Raw genomic sequence first — 19220 nt, forward strand, 5'->3', positions numbered from 1 at the left:
TTATGTACTTTTGTTTTATGGAGCCCTATGCTGGGAGTGCTAAATTGTAACATGTACCCTTACATTCCCTTGAATATACTTGTGTTATTAACCAATTACTAACCAGTTTCTCTGGATATTTAACAGGGCCAGCCTGGAAATCCTGGAGAAAAAGGCGTGAGAGGAATAGAGGGACCTCGTGGGATAACGGTGAGCTTTTTCTGTTTTTTTTTTCAATTTATCCTTTCTTGAAACACATTTTCTGGCAAAAAGCAACATTCATCATAAATAATCTAGAAGACCTTCAGAAATAAAGTTGAAGGGCTCTGACTCAGTTACTAATTATGTAGAGAAATATGCTTGATTCCGCTATTCCATACATTATAATCAAATCCAAAATATAGTATGTTTTTGTTCAAGCATTCAAGAGCTGAAGTAGCAATATATGATTTAAATTTGCAAAGTGCATATGTGATTTTCTATTTTTGATACTTCCAGAAGAATATAATTTATGAGAAACAGCATAAAGGAAACAACAATGCAAAGTTTAAAAAAGAGGATAGCTTCAGGCTAATTTCAGAATGTAATATTTACACTGAATGGATTTTAGTACCTTGATTAAAAATGAATCATTTCTGTTAGTCCTATGATAGAGTAGTTATGGCTCAGGCTCTTGAAACTTGTTTCATTCTAATGGTTGTGTCAGACTATCCTTGAATGAAACACACCTATGTAACCAGATAATGCAAGTCTTAGAATAGGCAGTGGGATGGCTACCATGAGCCTAGTTACAAGTAACGATGACCAGTTCATGTAATATTCCACCTATGACTTTCACTTGTCAACTTAGAAACTTTCAAATATCACATGTTAGGCTATCTTCACACGTACTAGTCAAGTTTATGTGTTTAAATCATTTGCAGCAAAGATAGTATGGCAAATAGGTTTTAAAAGCATAGACACTTTGAATGACAAGCCAGAAACTTCAGTGGTTTTTTTCCTATCCTTTTTGGAATAGAACAGTTGCTTAGGGTGAAACTGATGACTAGGTAAATGAATTTAGTATGATACTGTATCTCTTTTGTAAAGCATTGACATATAAAATATAATCCAAAGTGCTTAAGGAGTTCTTTGTCATATCTGAACTCAGAAACAGCCAGGCCTAGATCATTTATGTATTTTAAGTAAATACACTGATTTTGTGTTCCCTCTGGGGAACTCTACATTAAGAGAACACAGGATGGAGTATTCTGCTACAATGCTGTAACCCTATCATTAACTCATGTTCCTTTTGAGCATGGTCCCCCAATAATATTGAAAGATCAGTGAATTTATTGTTCAATTCTTTTATCTAGAGAAATTGTTTTGAAATAAATAAACTGTCAGTAATCCCAATAAACAATGGCATAGCATATGGGATAGTCATGTCCATACCTGTGTCTTTCATACTTGGCACCCAGTCTATATTAATGTGTGAGAATAACCAGAAATCACATTTTAATCTGCTAATATACCAGCATGAATATATATCAATCATTTATGATCATATGGAACTTTAATGAGCACATTATGGTAGAAAATTAGGTTGGTATACTTCTGATACGAAAGTTGAATATGCACATGCCAAACTCTTATATGACAATTTGAACTATTTTAACTATGACATTAGAATAGTACAGAGAAGCATGTGGAATCAGCACATCTAAGTATTTGTAAAAGCCCAACTGTGACATCTACCCCATTGGAACCCAAGCACCACATTAGTTGAGAATCCTCTCACTATAGTTCACAATGATTAGCAATACACAGTCTAATTCTCACAGAATCAATGACCCCAATATTTTCTGGAACAAGTTTTAGAATGGGGAGGAGAAGGGATAGTTTGGAAATCTAGAAGTCCGAGTTCCCTTGAAGGTAGTGGCCTTATTGTCTATTGGCTAATTATTCTAAAACATGAGGCTAAGGATATATTATAACTATGTTTCATTTTTCATAGAATTTGCATTTTGAAATATAGAAGGTCAAATAAAGAAGTGTTGATCAAATTGTACAACTGTATTAAAAATGTTGCTTATCATACAGGGTACAGATGGCAAAAATAGATTTGGTCCCAAAGGAATAAAAGGCAAAAAGGTAAGGTGTATTGTTGCATGTAGGATATGTTCACACTGCCAGTGAAAGCATGGGTGTGGAGATCAGAACTGATATATTGTCACCATATCTCTAACCCATGATCCTTTCAAGCACTGAATTTACCCTGTATTCTATTTCTTGATCTGAAAAATATCTTTCACTGTTCTTTTTATGTTGCTTTTGAAAAAATTTCTGACTAATGAAGTGTTATTGAGAGATGCAAGATCATAGTTTTGTCTTTTTTTTCAATATTAATATACAGATACTAAGGTTTCTCTCTTTAACCCATTTTAGCAGCAACTTTGAAAGAAACAGCACAAAGGCAATGCTTTCCTAAATTGCAAGGCCATCAGCTTATCATTTCAAGACCTGTTGGAAACGAGAGGGAATTGATCAAATGGAGTGGGAGCAATATATTTTCTGATCAGATATGAATGTTTAGTGTGCTTGTACAACATTTATCTGGGTGCTATTTTTAGGCACCTATTTAAAATAAATAGTTTAATGTCTACCTAAAAACAATGCACAGAAAAATGTTGCAACCACGCACCATGCATTTGACCCTAAACTTACTGATTGGAGTTCCAAACACAGTGCCTCTGACACTGAAAAATAGTAGTGGTGCCTGAGAAGGCAAATCAGGACTCAGAACACTGGCTATCAGTCTGGCAGAGAAGTGAATGTTAGTTTCCAATAGAGCTTAGGGTGACCAAGTTCCAGGCAATTTATATAAAGTTCCCAAAGTCGTAAGTAGGAGGAGCTAATAGGATAGCTTCTCCCAATGAAACAATTCCTGCAGCCATCACTGGCTCACCATGAGTAGTTTAGATACAAGAAAGAGATCAATGTTCAAGTCATTTAGGGGGTGGAAGGAAGTAGGACCCACTGGGGTCTCAAGGTCAAGGTCACATCCTGCAACTCAACAGAGCTGACAGGCAATTTTTTTGGAACCGGTTCTTCCTATCAAGGGTCTTCTGACACCCCATCCCCCCATCTCAACACCCCAGAGATTTCCAACCTGCCAGCTGCCAAGGATATTATATCCAAGGACGCTCACCCTGATTCCGGTGAATTCATGCCACACTTGACATCAGCTCAGCAGGAATTTTGGACCCAAATCAGTAGTGCCCGTTGTTTAGATGTTATGTCTGCTGTTTGGTGTCCAAGATGGCGTCCATGGCACGCAAGCACACTTTTGGGAGGAGTTGTATTGGATACCATGTTGGTGGGGGTGTTTGCAAGCATGTAGTGAAAGGCCACTGGAAGTATTCCGAATAGAGAATCATGATGCCAATCTACACACAACATTGGTTTTAAACCAATGCAAGCTTCTTGGATCTCCATGCTTCAGCTAGCACACTCCCTTAACCTCACACAGCTGAATCAGTGCTCAAGAGCAGGAAGGAACCCCCACCAGGGATCCTCAACCACTCTCAGGTTAGTTGCTGATTGATTCCTTATGACTATGCCTCAATTCTATAAGTGTTTGGTGCAGTCTATAGCTGCTTAAAGTTGCTACAGTCTACAGGGAATGTTGTGATAGGCACTCAAGGAGCTTTTGCTGGCTTCAAAGTTTCTGCACAAACCAGTTACTGGCAGACATGGGTGCATTAGTATTCATTTCCCTTGAATGGCCCCTAACTTAGAGATTGAGCGGAGGCTTGCCAAGCAGGATAAGCTGCTGGAAGGAGGAGGAGAGGGAGAAGGTTTCTTGGTAGGAGGCCATATGTACCTGGGTGGTCAGGGAACAATTCTCCTACCTCAGTGAGGAACAATAGCAGGAATGTCCCTCCCCACTGGAGTTGGGGAAGGAGTTTTAAAATTGTATAGTTTTGTGGAGACTGCCATGGCCTGCTTCTGCTGGAATTTTATCAGCAACAGGGAGTGTGTCAGGTAACCCGCCTGACCTTGTGCTTATAGAGACCCTTTTGTGACCAATTAATGGCCTTAAAGACTTCTTTCCAACACCGCTGGTATTTTACTAGCAGCAGGGGGCCCACGCCAGATGGTGAAGCTGCCGCATGAGAAAAGCAAGTGAAGCGAGCATATAACATTGATAGGATTTCCCGTGGAATACAGTGTCGTTGACTGCATGCATGTCATCTTGCGGTGTCAACTGTGCCCTACACCAGAACTGAAGGGGTTTTCATTCCTTCGATGTGCATGTGTGTGACCATGGTCAGGGAATCATGCAAGTCAATGCCCAGTGTCATATCAACAGTCATAATGCCATTACGCTGTGGTAGTCCACTGTGCTAGTTGCAATAGAGCCAGCAAGGTAAACCAAAGGATGACTACTGGGCAACAAGAGCTATCTGACCACATGGCTGATGACTGTAGGAGAATTGCTCCCTGAACACTCTGGGCAGATATGGCCTCCTACCGAGAATCCTCCTCCCTATCCTCCTTCTCCTTACAGCAACTTGTCCTGCTTGGCACGTGTACATGCATGCACAAAATGTGATCAAGCAGAGCACTGGCATACTAAAATAATACTTCCACTGTTTGGACCATTCTGCAGGAGCTAGACAAGCATTCAGAGGAGCAGGTGTCAAGATTTGTCATGGTGCTCTGCAAGCTGCACCATGTCATCATTGAGGGGACAGCCCTTGTTACCAGTTACTGTGCAAGGACCTCGGGAACACAAGCATGAGAAGGAGTAGGAGTTTGAGAAGGAGGGGGAGGAAGATGGGAGGGAATGTTAATGACCCCTTTCTAGCTAGACTGTCCATGAAGAATTCATCTGATTGCAAAACCACTAACCACAACTGCAATTCCCCACTCGTCAGCAGTTCCACACCGTATATTCCCAGGATTTACTTCGCCATAATGGAAAAATAAAACCGCTACAAAATAAACATTCCAAACCAAACTTATAAATGAAATCATTCCACATTTCATAAGTCAACACATCATCCTTGTGCACTTTCTTAGTGTTTGCCTTCCACATGCCTGTCCTGTGTTCCTATGCAGTACTCCTTCTAGTGGCTCCAGACTGCTGATTTTCAGTGGAGGAGATTGCAGATGGCCTTGGAGTCCAACCTCAAGAAGCTTTGAACCTTGAAGGCCTGACTGAGGATTGCATCTTCTCTCTATGGACTGCAACAATATTGGCTGACTGAATGACAGGCAACAGCAAGCGCATTGGAGAAGTGGCAGGGGCGGGGGGGGATGAGTCATCCTGAGAGAGGACAACAGGTTTGTGCTTCATGGAACCATTGTCGTTTCCCTGAGGTGGTGCCTCAGCGATCCTAGTAATCTGTGGAAAGACAAATCTTTGGACTGTTTTGATAGCCTGCAAGCCCCTTTGCTCACTGGCATCCACAACTATGATGGTAGCTGTCTGAGCTCCCACTGCAGCATTCAGATTCCTGGTGGAAGCTGTCTGTTCTGCAATGGAAACTGAGACATCGACCATCGGATACTGTATCATGATTGGGTCCAGAAGTGTGTTGACGGAGTTGGTCACCACTTCCATGCTGGAAAAGATGGGCTCTAAGCTTTACACAAAGCTCTTTGCCAAGTTGGTGCCAGCCTCTTCCATGCTCAACATAATGATTGCAGGTTCCCAATGCATCAAGTGTTTCATTGCACACGTTGTTCTTGTGTAGGCTGCCCCATTGAAGTGCTCATCTGATTCCTCTGTTGCAGAAACTGTGGACAACCACACCCTTTGGGAAGCTGGGACCTTTTCTATACTTGTCCCCTGCTCTGGTTGCAGGGCACTTTTGCCCGATGAATCGACATGTGCAAATCTTGCCACTATACCATCTTCTAAATTACAAGCAGTGTCTCTATCTGAGTTGGTGGCTGCACATGCGAAATCAAGTGATGGTGTTTCTTTGTCATCACTGTCTCTTGATGTTCCTCCTGACCAGGTCATCCTGCACTTCTTAGGTATCCGAAAGGAGAATGGCAAAAGGGTAAGGCTGTAGTGTAGAGATATGGAGGGAAAAAAGGTGCTTTCACCATCTGCAGCTTGCAAACTTGAAGAGTGTAGGTTGAATGTGACTGTGTTAGGTGTGAGGATACCATCATCTTTGATTCTAGCTCCTCCGTCAGTCACAGCCTCAGTCATGGGCATTCCAATAATGGTCAGTACCATCTCCTCCATGGGGTCAGGAAGTACAGACAGCTTTTCCAGTTAGTTCGATTGTGTGCCACCTTTTCCAACAAGAGAAAGGGAAGTACATCAATGAGTATTGTGAAATCTGATTAGCCATTATGCCTGCCATGGTTAAATAGTTGGTAGTAAGTGCAAGCGCGCATGCATGTGTGTGTGTCTAACAACAGTGCTAATCTTGTGAGAATGTGCTGAAGCATGTAAGCATCTTGATTGATAGAGATGTTAATAGGTGAGTGATGGGATTTGGTGAACTGAGCAGTGGTGGAGGCAAGTAGTGCAGTTGGAAGGATATGGCATTTGATGCGTTCACTCACTTTGACCACTCATTTGAGGTCACTGAACTAATTGTAACACTGCATCCAGGTCCTTGAGGCTTGACTCCTGACATCAGCCTCCATGACTGGCTGCTTTCACTGCCTTTTGATTATGTGTCTTGGCCCCTGGCAGATACAGGATTTCTCTCCTCCCTTGCACCAAGGCCTTTAATGCAGCATCCAAAAGCCTTGAAAGTCACACTCTCCCATGTTACACTATTTTCCACTGGTGCAAAATGCTCACAATATTGGGATCTTGCTGATACATTCAGCTAATCAATAACATGGTTAGCGCTGGCTGAATGCCAGCTCCAAATCAGTTAAAACAGCAGGCAACTTGGAGTTGGAGTGCTGCCTGCATTGCAGTCAATGGGTGTGAGTTAATCGTGCATTGTGATCCCCATGTTGGGTTTTGGGGCTATCAAATTTAGCCCCTGTGAGAGTTTAAATGTTTAATTTTTAGCTGAGTTTATGTGATGCTGTTTGGTTGCAGTTCCTACAGAGGGCAGTGTTGTATTGACCTTAAGTAAAGGATTCAACAAAGAAATTAATAAAAATTTTGTACCGCTCAATTTCTAGTGCTGACCCCTGCTTGATTATCATTTAGATTGGAGAATATAGGGTGAAGGTTAGAGAGTATTATTTGCGATGCTTCCAAATTTTAGATGAATGGAAATTAATCACTGGAAAATTAAGAATGCCATGAATTTGTTGCTCTGACCTCTGCTCTTAATTCTCTGGTCCACGTCACAATAAAATTAGGCTTTGTTTTATTTGTTCACGGGTTATGGGTATTGCTGGCTGGGCCAACATTTATTGTCCACCACTAATTGCCCTTGAGAAGGTGATAGTGAGCTGCCTTCTTGAACCGCTGCAGTCTGTGTGGTGTAGGTACATTCTTGTGCCAGGTGTGGATGTTCACAGATTTGATTTTTGTATTCTAACATTATATAGTAGGTTAAACACTTGTCACTGACTAAACCCTTCTACAAGTGTCATCAAAGAATGTGAAAAATTCAAATTATTTACACATTTTACATGACAAATAAGTTACATGACAAATGTAACCTATCAAAAATACAGAGTTTCCCATCTACACTAATGTATAATCAGCTTAATTGAAATTTATCTGTGCAATATTTTAGCAAAATCATAAGCTCATTTAAAATAACAGGTTAAGAACTTGGTTGAAATAATGCACAGGAATTTGTTGCAAACATGATAAGTGATCTGCTAAAATAATGGACAGAAAAACTGCAATATCAATATTCTTTAGTTATAAGGGTATAAAGAGAATGTACTTAACCAAAGTTTCTAATTCTAATTTAACAGAAGTGAGTACGACTTAACACAAAAATATTAAAAATAGTTAAGCGATCCACTCTCAATGTTCATCAAAGTAAATTGACACCCTGGTCCACTCCTCCATCACCCCCTACTCCTCAACCCCCTCCTATGGCACCACCCCATGCCCACGCAAAAAATGCAATACCTGCCCCTTCACTTCCTCTCTCCTCACCGTCCAAGGACCCAAACACTCCTTTCAAGTGAAGCAGCATTTCACTTGCATTTCCCCCAACTTAGTCTACTGCATCCATTGCTCCCAATGTGGTCTCCTCTACATTGGAGAGACCAAACGTAAACTGGGCGACCGCTTTGCAGAACACCTGCGGTCTGTCCGCAAGAATGACCCAAACCTCCCTGTCGCTTGCCATTTCAACACTCCACCCTGCTCTCTTGCCCACATGTCTGTCCTTGGCTTGCTGCATTGTTCCAGTGAAGCCCAACGCAAACTGGAGGAACAACACCTCATCTTCCGACTAGGGACTTTACAGCCTTCTGGACTGAATATTGAATTCAACAACTTTAGGTCGTAAGCTCCCTCCCCCAAAATTAATAAAAATTTTGTACCGCTCAATTTCTAGTGCTGACCCCTGCTTGATTATCATTTAGATTGGAGAATATAGGGTGAAGGTTAGAGAGTATTATTTGCGATGCTTCCAAATTTTAGATGAATGGAAATTAATCACTGGAAAATTAAGAATGCCATGAATTTGTTGCTCTGACCTCTGCTCTTAATTCTCTGGTCCACGTCACAATAAAATTAGGCTTTGTTTTATTTGTTCACGGGTTATGGGTATTGCTGGCTGGGCCAACATTTATTGTCCACCACTAATTGCCCTTGAGAAGGTGATAGTGAGCTGCCTTCTTGAACCGCTGCAGTCTGTGTGGTGTAGGTACATTCTTGTGCCAGGTGTGGATGTTCACAGATTTGATTTTTGTATTCTAACATTATATAGTAGGTTAAACACTTGTCACTGACTAAACCCTTCTACAAGTGTCATCAAAGAATGTGAAAAATTCAAATTATTTACACATTTTACATGACAAATAAGTTACATGACAAATGTAACCTATCAAAAATACAGAGTTTCCCATCTACACTAATGTATAATCAGCTTAATTGAAATTTATCTGTGCAATATTTTAGCAAAATCATAAGCTCATTTAAAATAACAGGTTAAGAACTTGGTTGAAATAATGCACAGGAATTTGTTGCAAACATGATAAGTGATCTGCTAAAATAATGGACAGAAAAACTGCAATATCAATATTCTTTAGTTATAAGGGTATAAAGAGAATGTACTTAACCAAAGTTTCTAATTCTAATTTAACAGAAGTGAGTACGACTTAACACAAAAATATTAAAAATAGTTAAGCGATCCACTCTCAATGTTCATCAAAGTAAATTGACACCCTGGTCCACTCCTCCATCACCCCCTACTCCTCAACCCCCTCCTATGGCACCACCCCATGCCCACACAAAAAATGCAATACCTGCCCCTTCACTTCCTCTCTCCTCACCGTCCAAGGACCCAAACATTCCTTTCAAGTGAAGCAGCATTTCACTTGCATTTCCCCCAACTTAGTCTACTGCATCCATTGCTCCCAATGTGGTCTCCTCTACATTGGAGAGACCAAACGTAAACTGGGCGACCGCTTTGCAGAACACCTGCGGTCTGTCCGCAAGAATGACCCAAACCTCCCTGTCGCTTGCCATTTCAACACTCCACCCTGCTCTCTTGCCCACATGTCTGTCCTTGGCTTGCTGCATTGTTCCAGTGAAGCCCAACGCAAACTGGAGGAACAACACCTCATCTTCCGACTAGGGACTTTACAGCCTTCTGGACTGAATATTGAATTCAACAACTTTAGGTCGTAAGCTCCCTCCCCCATCCCCACCCCCTTTCTGTTTCCCCCTTCCCTTTTTTTTCCAATAAATTATAAAGATTTTCCTTTTCCCACCTATTTCCATTATATATAAAAAAAACCCACTAGAGCTATACCTTGAGTGCCCTACCATCCATTCTTAATTAGCACATTCGTTTAGATAATATCACCAACTTTAATTTTAACACCTATGTGTTCTATTGTACTATTGTCGTTGACATCTTTTGATGATCTGCTTCTATCACTGCTTGTTTGTCCCTACAACCACACACCCCCACCCCCCCCCCTCCACCTCTTTGTCTCTCTATCTCTCCGCCCCCCACACACACACCTTAAACCAGCTTATATTTCAACTCTTTCTTGGACTCGAACGCAAGTTCTGTCGAAGGGTCATGAGGACTCGAAACGTCAACTCTTTTCTTCTCCGCCGATGCTGCCAGACCTGCTGAGTTTTTCCAGGTAATTCTGTTTTTGTTTTGGATTTCCAGCATCCGCAGTTTTTTTGTTCTTATAAAGTAAATTTCATATTCTCCACATGCATACCTTAGGACAAGCCATAGCTGAATTCCCAGTACAGTCTGATTCTTTCTACTTGGGTGATTCTGTAATTTTCTGCTTCCATTGGCTAACCACATTCAATGACAGCTTGGCTTGGGAAATCCAGGCTACAATGCTGGAGCGCTATCTCTGTCCTGTGCTCTCTTTGATTATGGTTTCCCTGTTGAGAGTTAAAGAACCACAGAATCACTTCTTACTAAGGGTTACAATCTTAAATGCCTTTTTTCTCGGAAACAGGTTACCTTAGAGGTGTTAGAATTGTGGTACTAAATATCAGGAATATCAGCATGCAACATAGATAGCTGAATAGGAAGCTATGTGTATATAATGCATGTTAATATTATCATGATGTTACAGGAGAACCCAGAGAAGTTGGTATACTCCAGCCTTAACGGAAAAGCGAAACCAATTTGGTTGACTTCTATTTTGATATATAGTAGCCAGTTTAAGCAAATTTAACATTCTATTTGATCAACTCAATTTTTTCTTGCTGTTCCTAATTTGCCTTATATTTTTAAGCATGATGATGTCAAATAATTGAGGCAGTGCTTTATTACACTGTCAGTAACAATTTATCCAAGGTTTTCTTGATTTGCACTGTAATTCAGTGAAAATCCTGGATAGACCAGGCAATCAGTGTTTCCGCTGAACTTCAGACATTCAGAACTCCATGAGGCAATTTATTGACACACATGATGTGTCCATTGCAGATTGTTATTCTGTTTACATTTACCTACATGCTAGAGTGCAAATCCAGCGACAGATTAACATTATTCAATCTCCAAATCAAACTATTGGAAAAATCGCACAGGCAGGGTTTGTTTGCCATTGTGGATGGATGCCCTCTCCAAGCAGCAAGACACCTCACCTACCCACGTCCATAGAGCTTGCATACAGGTTGGCAAGAACCAAGGTTTATGGATCTTTGAGTGTGCAAAATTATCATTTGTTTATTCATCTGAAACCTCAAAGCCTAACAGAAGCTTTACAGTGTTTGCCCAGTCAGCAGCATCCAATGTGAAATGAGTATTTCAAACTGAGTGGGAAGAACTCCCATGACAGATCTACCCCTCCAGGCCCAATTAATGATACAGACTGCCCGGACAATCATTGACATTTTCCAGGATCAGGTATTGGTCGACCAAGCCTGTATAAAAAGCCAAATCAACCCCAACCTTGCATCACCAGACAGAAAAAGAAAATATTTGCATTTATATAGCATCTTTCACTCCCTCACCTTCCACATCCTTAGGATATTTCAAAACACTGAACAGCCAATAAATTTTAATTATGTTCACTCTTTTGATATGGGAAAATGGGGCAGCCAATCAGTGCAGTCACCTCCTATGATCAGTAATTGAGATTCTTGGGTGAATTGGCCGGGATGCTGTGAAAAGCACCTTGCACTTAAATTATGCCGTGGGATATTCAAATCTAGAAAAACTATGATACTAATGCATAGATTGAAAAAAAAGCAGATTGCCCAGTACTTTTTCTTAAATGACATCTGAATAGCTCCATGGTGTACATGATATTGATGTAGTAATCCTTGAAGATGCCATATAAAGATAGATACAAACCAATGTCAGAGATGCTAAATGATTAAAGATCACGGAGCCAGTGTATCTGGTTTACACCTACCCTAGTGCAAGTTAGGGGCAGAGCTAATATTGGCCTTGTTGCCTCATCCCCTTAGACACAGCTGCCTTCTTTACCCACTTCTGAAACTGGCTGCCCAGCTGACAAGAGAAGAGGACATGAAAATGAAAAGACAAGGAAAGTCCCCCTACCCCGCTTTATTTATATGACATTGCTAGATGTACTACTTTCGTCACTGTGGGCCCAGTTCCATTACTCCCCTATGGGGGAGCCATGAAGATCCCAGGGAAGTGAAAATGTTGAGGAGATGCAGCATAATGGATCTCTGGTCCATTTTTCCTCAGCTTTTGAGAGTGGGCATTCTTCAGCACAAAGTTCAGGAAAATCAACTTTCACAACTCATAGCTTGGGTTGAATAGTTCATACCTAACGTTGTTCATCCTAAAGATACTAATAATAAGGTATTTCTAGACATTGCGGGGGTAAAATAATTAATACAATTAATGATTTATGTAGCATTTTTATATATATATACATATAGACTAAAATGACTTATGTTAAATTAAATTTTTAGGGAGGACGAGGAACTCCTGGAAATGCTGGTCCACAGGTAAAACTGGTACTATTTTTATTGTCTTACATTTTGAAGTAAAGATATAACATCCTGGTTAACCTGCATTTGTCTATCATGGGATTTAGGGAAAGGATGGAGAACCTGGATTTCCTGGTAATGAAGGACTAAAAGGAATAAGGGGTCGCAGGGTAGGATTTTCCTTTAAATTATTCTCAATTTGTTTGATTCAAGCCCTCAAAGATACAGAAGGATGTTGTCTGATGAATTTTATTTTCTGCTTTTTTACTTACCCTATTACTAAAATTAGCAAATGTCTGCAAAAATCTTAATGTCTTTTTTTCTCTTGTTGACCCAACAAACTTTGATTGATGCCCTCTTTCTCCAGCTTTAGTTATTGACCTGCTTAGCCTCTCACTGTTTTCTCTTACCTCAAATGAAGCTCCCAAATTGGGCAGTCTTTATTGGAGGTGAAGGGGGTCTCGTCCACCGGCTGGAGAGCCAGTGAGAGCACTACTTCACCTCTTTTTGGGAGACCCCTGCATTAGGTATTAACTGGGCAGTGGCAGATCTTCTCTGGGATCGAGGGCCCCAAGGGCGGAGGTCCCCACCTACCGAGAGCTGTTAGCCAATCAGAGGCTGGCAGCTCTTCTGCACTCAGCAGTGCCATCAGGGAGATAGTGGCTGCTGCCAGTACTACACTGACCTGAGGCCTAGGCTTGCCATGGACCCAGGTACAGATGAGTGATGGGGAGAGGAGAGGTCATGGGGTGGGGGGGGTGTCACAGGAGAGCAGGGTCAGCAGCAAAGGTGGGGGGGTATGTTGGCTCTCAGTGGGCCTCACCCACTTCCTAAAGCTGGGTCCCTCAATCAGGCACTGAGACCAGTGTTTGCTTATTGGGCCCTCCGCATGGTGAGTCCCCTGCCTGATGCAGGGTTATTACCAGCGGCAGTGGGATGAGGCCCTTAATTGGGCATTAATTGTTTACTGAGGAGCCTCAAATGGCAATGGGGCAGGAAAGGCCAAACATGAGCCTTCCCGCCACAGGCTTAATCAGATCAGTGATGGGAAGGTGGCGTGGTCCCCAATCACCACCCTCCCACCTGATTAAATGCCCCGCCCCCACCTCCAAGCTCACCAAGGAGGAGGGTATTAATTTACTCCATCTTCTCTGTTGAGGAAAGCTGTTGTAAAAAGCTTTGTTTTTATTTGCTCCAATCACTTCTCTTCCCCTCAGTGGTAATTAGCACTCAATAAAGCCCAAGGCTTGAACATTGTTTCTGTTCTGTAAAATGCTTCTGGTATCTCAATCACATCCCTGATCAGGATACAAGAGAAGATTTAGGGAAACAATTTTCCCCTGTCGGGGGGGAGGAACGAGAGCAGGCACGAGTGGGCGGGCTTCCGATCAACACCCCCACTTACGTGGGCAGACCAATTGAGGCCCGCCCAGCGTGACATCCCTGTGTGGGCACGGTGGGGGGGGGGGGGTGATTCCCTCAGCCGGCAGTGCGTTCCTTCATGCACACGCGTGAAAGAGCTCACAGATCTCCCTGAGGCTAAGTGCTGCCTCAGAGAGATGGGCTCCGTTTTGAAACTTTTAATAAAGGAGTTTAACATTTTCTCTGCCATGCTCCCTCGTGTGACACTGGATGAGGATTCATGTTTTTTTCCCGGCATGCCTGGGCTCCCGGCCTGCCTGACAACCTTAAGGTTGGATGGGCAGGTCCATTAATGAGCTGAATTGGTTTCTTAATGGCCTTAATAAGCTGTTGACAGGTCAGCGGCGTGCATCCCACTTGGCTGCTCCCCCGCCGACCTGAAAATGTAAATGATGCAAGGTGAGGTCGGGAGTTCCATCCAACATCACCCTGCATCACTTTACACGTTGGTGTGGGGGTCCTTACCCCAACCCCCACCCCCCGCCCCCAGCACGCCCACGGAAAAATTCTGCCCTTGTTATCCAATAGATGACCCTTGACTTATTTCTGGTCTCCATTTCCTCTCTAATGCAAACTTCAAGTTTTTTGTTTCGCTGACACAACTTTGGCCCTTAGTCATCTGAACTTTATCCTTATGTTCCTCCAAATCTGCACTTTACAAGTTTTTTTTCTCCTCCCAGTTTGTTCATTGTTTTGAAATGCATGGTCATTAAAATGCCAGTTCTCTGATTCATTGAGATTAAAACTGTGGAACATTTTGCTTCCCTCAATTTTCCCTTTTACAATGTTTTTTTAACACCCCATGCACAATGTCACCTAATTAGTAATACGTTATCTCACATTCTCAATCTTTCCAGCATTGCTGTACCGTGGGCATTGGCCCTTCAGCTAAGTTTCTCAACAATAAAGAAAACCACAATTGTTTGCCTTCCTTCAGCTCCTATTTCTAATATTTTAGGTCAGTCTCTGCATCCCAGTTAGTCCTGTTTAAGAACGCAAAGCCTGCCAGCTTCAGCGAGTTCACACAACAATCCATTTATAAACTAATCAGCACCGATCATCTGTTGTAATTTCTTACTTGGCCAAACTTTCGACATTCTGGAGAAAATAATATGCAGAGAAAACACACAAAGTGATGTGCTTAGATTTCCTAAAACACCGTTCAATATAGCTCCATGTGAAAGACTCCTACAGGAACTGAATGGAGGGAGTTAGCAGCAAAACATGGAAGTAGACAAGAAGCTGGTGAACCAATGGTACTTCAAGACAATGTAGGATCGGGATGGGGTGTAGGTAAGAATTATTATTGGAAACCCATGGTTGATGCTAAAACCTTCACATTTTCTGATCTTTATCAATGATTTGGATTTAATGTCTGGTGCCATGACTACGGATGCATAAAAGGAGCAAGATGAAACCTGTAAATAGACAGTCGTTGATCATATTTATTCCAGACAAGTGGAAGATAACATTGGAAGTAGGAATGGTGCCATATGTAAACTGCAGCTAAACCCTCCATAAATATGGGGCGGAATCATCCCAGATTTGCACTAAGTGCAGTAGCGGGTGGGTAAAATGGTGTTTTACCCACCGGCCGCAAAGCAGGTTTTCAAGCCATATCGTCCCAAACCAGCCGCAATACTTATGCATTCCCAGGAAACACGCCTTTTCCATGGCGGGCAGGCTCTTATTCACCCACCATGCCATCACCTCGCCGCTTCATCATGCCGGGTGTCATATTTCAAGTCCACACATCTCAGTGTTTCCAGTCCACAACTACTGCAGAGAAGATGTCCACAAAAGGCAAAAGGACTGCAGCCCCCAGGTTTAATGATGCATCACTGGATGCCATTTGGACGGCGTGGAGGCCCACCATGATGTCCTCTGCCCCCACTTCGGCCACAGGACAGGCAGTGGCATCACCAATCCAGCATGGCAGGTGGTGGTAGCGGTGTTCAGTGCCAACGACCTTCAAAAGAGAACAGCCACCCAGTGCCGCAAGAGAACGAATGATCTCCTCTGCTCCACCAGGGTAAGTCACTTTTCTCACACTGTCAACTCACACACTCACAAACACATCCACAGGGACCCCACTCACTGCTCATTCAAGGGACATCACCATTCACTCTCTTACACTCACCTTCATTGTCCATGGGACCACTCATGGGACCGATTTGATTGACACGTGCCAGGCCTACTTATCACCTGGCCCGGCAGGTGTCCCGCTTACACTTTCTCCATCTCTATTCATGCAGAACAAGCTGGCACACAACAAGAGGGAGAGACCGCCTACCGGGAGAGGAATGCCTGAAATTAAAGCCTTTATGGACTTTGAAAACAGAGCCATCCAGCTGGCTGGTGACAATCTGAACTAGTCCTGTGCTGAGGTTGGTGGTGATCTACCAAGTGAGGGTCCAGCAATGCAACATCTATCAGACTGTCAAAATGGCAATCAACTTGTTAAAAAACCAATTGCTAGTTAAACAGGTGATGGGCATTGGTTATCCCGTCTAAATAGAATAAAAAGATACAGGTGGAACACTTTGTGTGGAAGCTACTTGGAAGTCAGTAACACTGAGGAGTTGTCTTGAAAATAAACCAGTTTAAACCAAAAGACCAACCTGGATTAATTCTTCTACCACAACCTCTTATTGTGAGTAACACAGACAACCATTTTGCAAGTGATGTGTCCTGTTCCACAGGCCACAGCCATGCACTGATTATCTCCCCTTGTTTCTGTAGGCACATCTGGGAAACAGCTGACGGAGCCCACGACCCAGGGCCAAACAAGCCACGAAGAAACCTCTGAAGAGGAATCTGAAGGCACCCTCCTTAAAGACCCATCACAGCGCTCACCCACACCCTCCACCAATGCAGAGACACAGACCTCAGTGAGACCTAGCTGCAGAATAGCCTTGGGATCACCATCTGGTGAGCACATCGCACTGTCTGATCCACAACAGGCAGTGGCAGGGACTTCCCAGGTGTCTGGCACTCAGAGGACTGCTGGAGGCCAGAACTTTGCTGAGTCTAAGTCAGATGGTGAGCCTCTGGACTCGGGCATGTCCCAGTTGCTGGAGCTGCAAAGGCAAACTCGGGAACATCAGGAAGAGATGTCCGCTGCACTCCTCAGATTGCAAGGCACGGTGGAGGTGTCCGTATGCCTTCAGGGTGAGGTGATAGCGTTAGCATGCTAATGCAACGAGGACAACTTTGGTAAGATGGCAGCCGCCATGGAGAAATTGGTCCAGGACTTCGCTCCTACACTGCTGCGTGGGCTCAACTCCATCGACGATGTAATAGTTGGCCTCCAAAAGTGTGTATGTGAGAGGGGTGCAGACCATCTCGATCTCAGTCCAGCTACCCCTTCTCCTCAACGAGTCAGCCTGGGGCCCTTGGGCACCCATGGGGAGGAGGATCAGCAGGTGTCCTCGCCGGGGCCATCCATCCAGGTGACACTGAGAGTGTCCGGCCCATCCGACTCCCCTCTTCCTCTGACCTCAGCAGCTCCAGCTCCACAGGCCGAGGAAGGTGCCACTGCCACATAGCAGACACCAAAAGCAGGCCGGGGCCCTCCAAGTCTCAGCCCTCCAGAGGACGCCCACCAAGGCCATCACAGACAGGGCCCAGCAGTCAGCAGGCTGCCTCACCCTCCGCCGTGGATGTCCGGGGAGCACCAAGACATAGGGGCAGGGTTAGGAAAGCCAAGAAGATGTAGTTGCACAGCCTGGGTACGGGTGTTATTCATTTGTACATACTGCTCACTAATGTCAATAAACTCCCAAAAATATCTCCCTACCTTTAGTTCCTTGTCCTGATGAGCAGTGTTCGTGTCATTCAGATGTGAAACCTTTCTGCACAAGATAAAGGCTGGTGTCTCAGTCCAGGGCCTCTTCCCTGTGCTCTGTGCAGCCTTCAGACCAAAGTGATGGTCCAGCCTCACACTCCCTGGACACATTACTGATGCCTGCACCTCGGCGATGCTGGTCACTGCTGCCAGAATATAGTGGCAGGTGCCACAAAGTTCTCTCATTCCCTCTGTGTGCTCTCAGTACCTTTAAGGAGGGGCTGGCCCCCATCCCTTCAGCTACTGAAGGAGTCAGGTGCTGAAGGTGGACAAAGGGTCAAATGCTTCTAAAGTTTCATGGCAGGAATCAGACATTCTCAGAGGCTATGTGAAGATCTATGGAGAGTCCTCACTGCATGTCATCATTATCCTCCTGCACTCAAGTGACTGTTAGGGCCTCCACTGCATCTTCATGACAGAAACATTATCTGCCATAAGCCAGACTGGAGTCAGACATTTACAGATGTAATGTGAGGATCTGTGGGGTCTCCAAACTGCATGTGGTCATCATCCTCCACAAATCTAGCAACCATGAAGGCTTCCCAAGTGCCAGCCTCATCCAGCCAGTGCGAGGGCCGCATCCCCTTCTTCGCTGCCTTTGAGGACTTCCACACCCTCATCCCTGTCGGCGTCTTCCTCAGCCGAGGAGACCTCCAGCTTCTCCAGCTCCTCCTCAGACAGTTTCTCTCCCCATTGCAGCGCCAGGTTGTAAAGGGCGCAGCAGGTGGCGACAAAGTGTGACACTCTCTGTGGACTATATTGAACCGGTCCAAGCACCGGAACCTCATTTTCAGAGTCCAGCTGATAAGCTCCAACAAGTTGTGAGTTGCAGCTTGAGCCTCATCATACCTTTGTTCTGCTTCAGTCTGAGACCCCTACATGGGTCTCATCAGCCACACCCTCTGTGGATAGCCCTTGTCCCTGAGGAGTCACCCCTGCAGCTTCTGTGGACCTAGGAGTATGTCAGGAAGTTGTGACCAACTGATAACATAAGAGTTGTGTACACTCTCTGGAAACTGCGCACACCTGCAGGATGCATTTCTACTGGTCACACACCAGCTGCACATTCAGTGAATGGAAGGCCTTGCAGTCGATGTAGTTGAACGTGTGTTGCGACAGAAACGTGAATGCAGTTGATGGCACCTTGCACCTGAGGGAAGCTCGAGATCTGGGCAAATCCAATCGCTCTTGCTTTCAGGCTCTCCTCATCCCTGGCAAAATGCACAAAGTTGTGTGCCCTCGGGAAGATGACATCCATGAATTTGTGGATGCATTTATGGGTGAAGGCTTGTGATATCCCACAGAGGTCATCTGCGGAGTCCTGAAAGGGCTGAAATTGAGCACCGCTGTCCCTTTCACAGCCATGGGCAGTGGATTCCCTCCAAGTCCCCTTGGCACCAAATCCTGCAGCATGTAGCA

At 43.9% G+C, this 19220-nt stretch overlaps 1 protein-coding gene across 1 annotated transcript in view; it reads left to right on the forward strand.

The window, feature by feature from the left end:
- Nucleotides 1-19220, forward strand: part of LOC121276073 (collagen alpha-6(VI) chain-like) — a 229249-nt gene that overhangs the window by 159411 nt on the left and 50618 nt on the right. Inside the window, exons 25-31 of the mRNA XM_041184013.1 lie at nucleotides 127-189; nucleotides 2062-2112; nucleotides 4634-4736; nucleotides 5473-5719; nucleotides 5834-6035; nucleotides 12515-12550; nucleotides 12640-12702. Of these exons, the coding sequence (XP_041039947.1) occupies nucleotides 127-189; nucleotides 2062-2112; nucleotides 4634-4736; nucleotides 5473-5719; nucleotides 5834-6035; nucleotides 12515-12550; nucleotides 12640-12702 (765 nt within the window). The remainder of the gene's footprint in view (nucleotides 1-126; nucleotides 190-2061; nucleotides 2113-4633; nucleotides 4737-5472; nucleotides 5720-5833; nucleotides 6036-12514; nucleotides 12551-12639; nucleotides 12703-19220) is intronic.

This window comes from Carcharodon carcharias, chromosome 3 (assembly GCF_017639515.1).
Source record: "Carcharodon carcharias isolate sCarCar2 chromosome 3, sCarCar2.pri, whole genome shotgun sequence".
Classification (NCBI taxonomy): Eukaryota; Metazoa; Chordata; class Chondrichthyes; order Lamniformes; family Lamnidae; genus Carcharodon; species Carcharodon carcharias.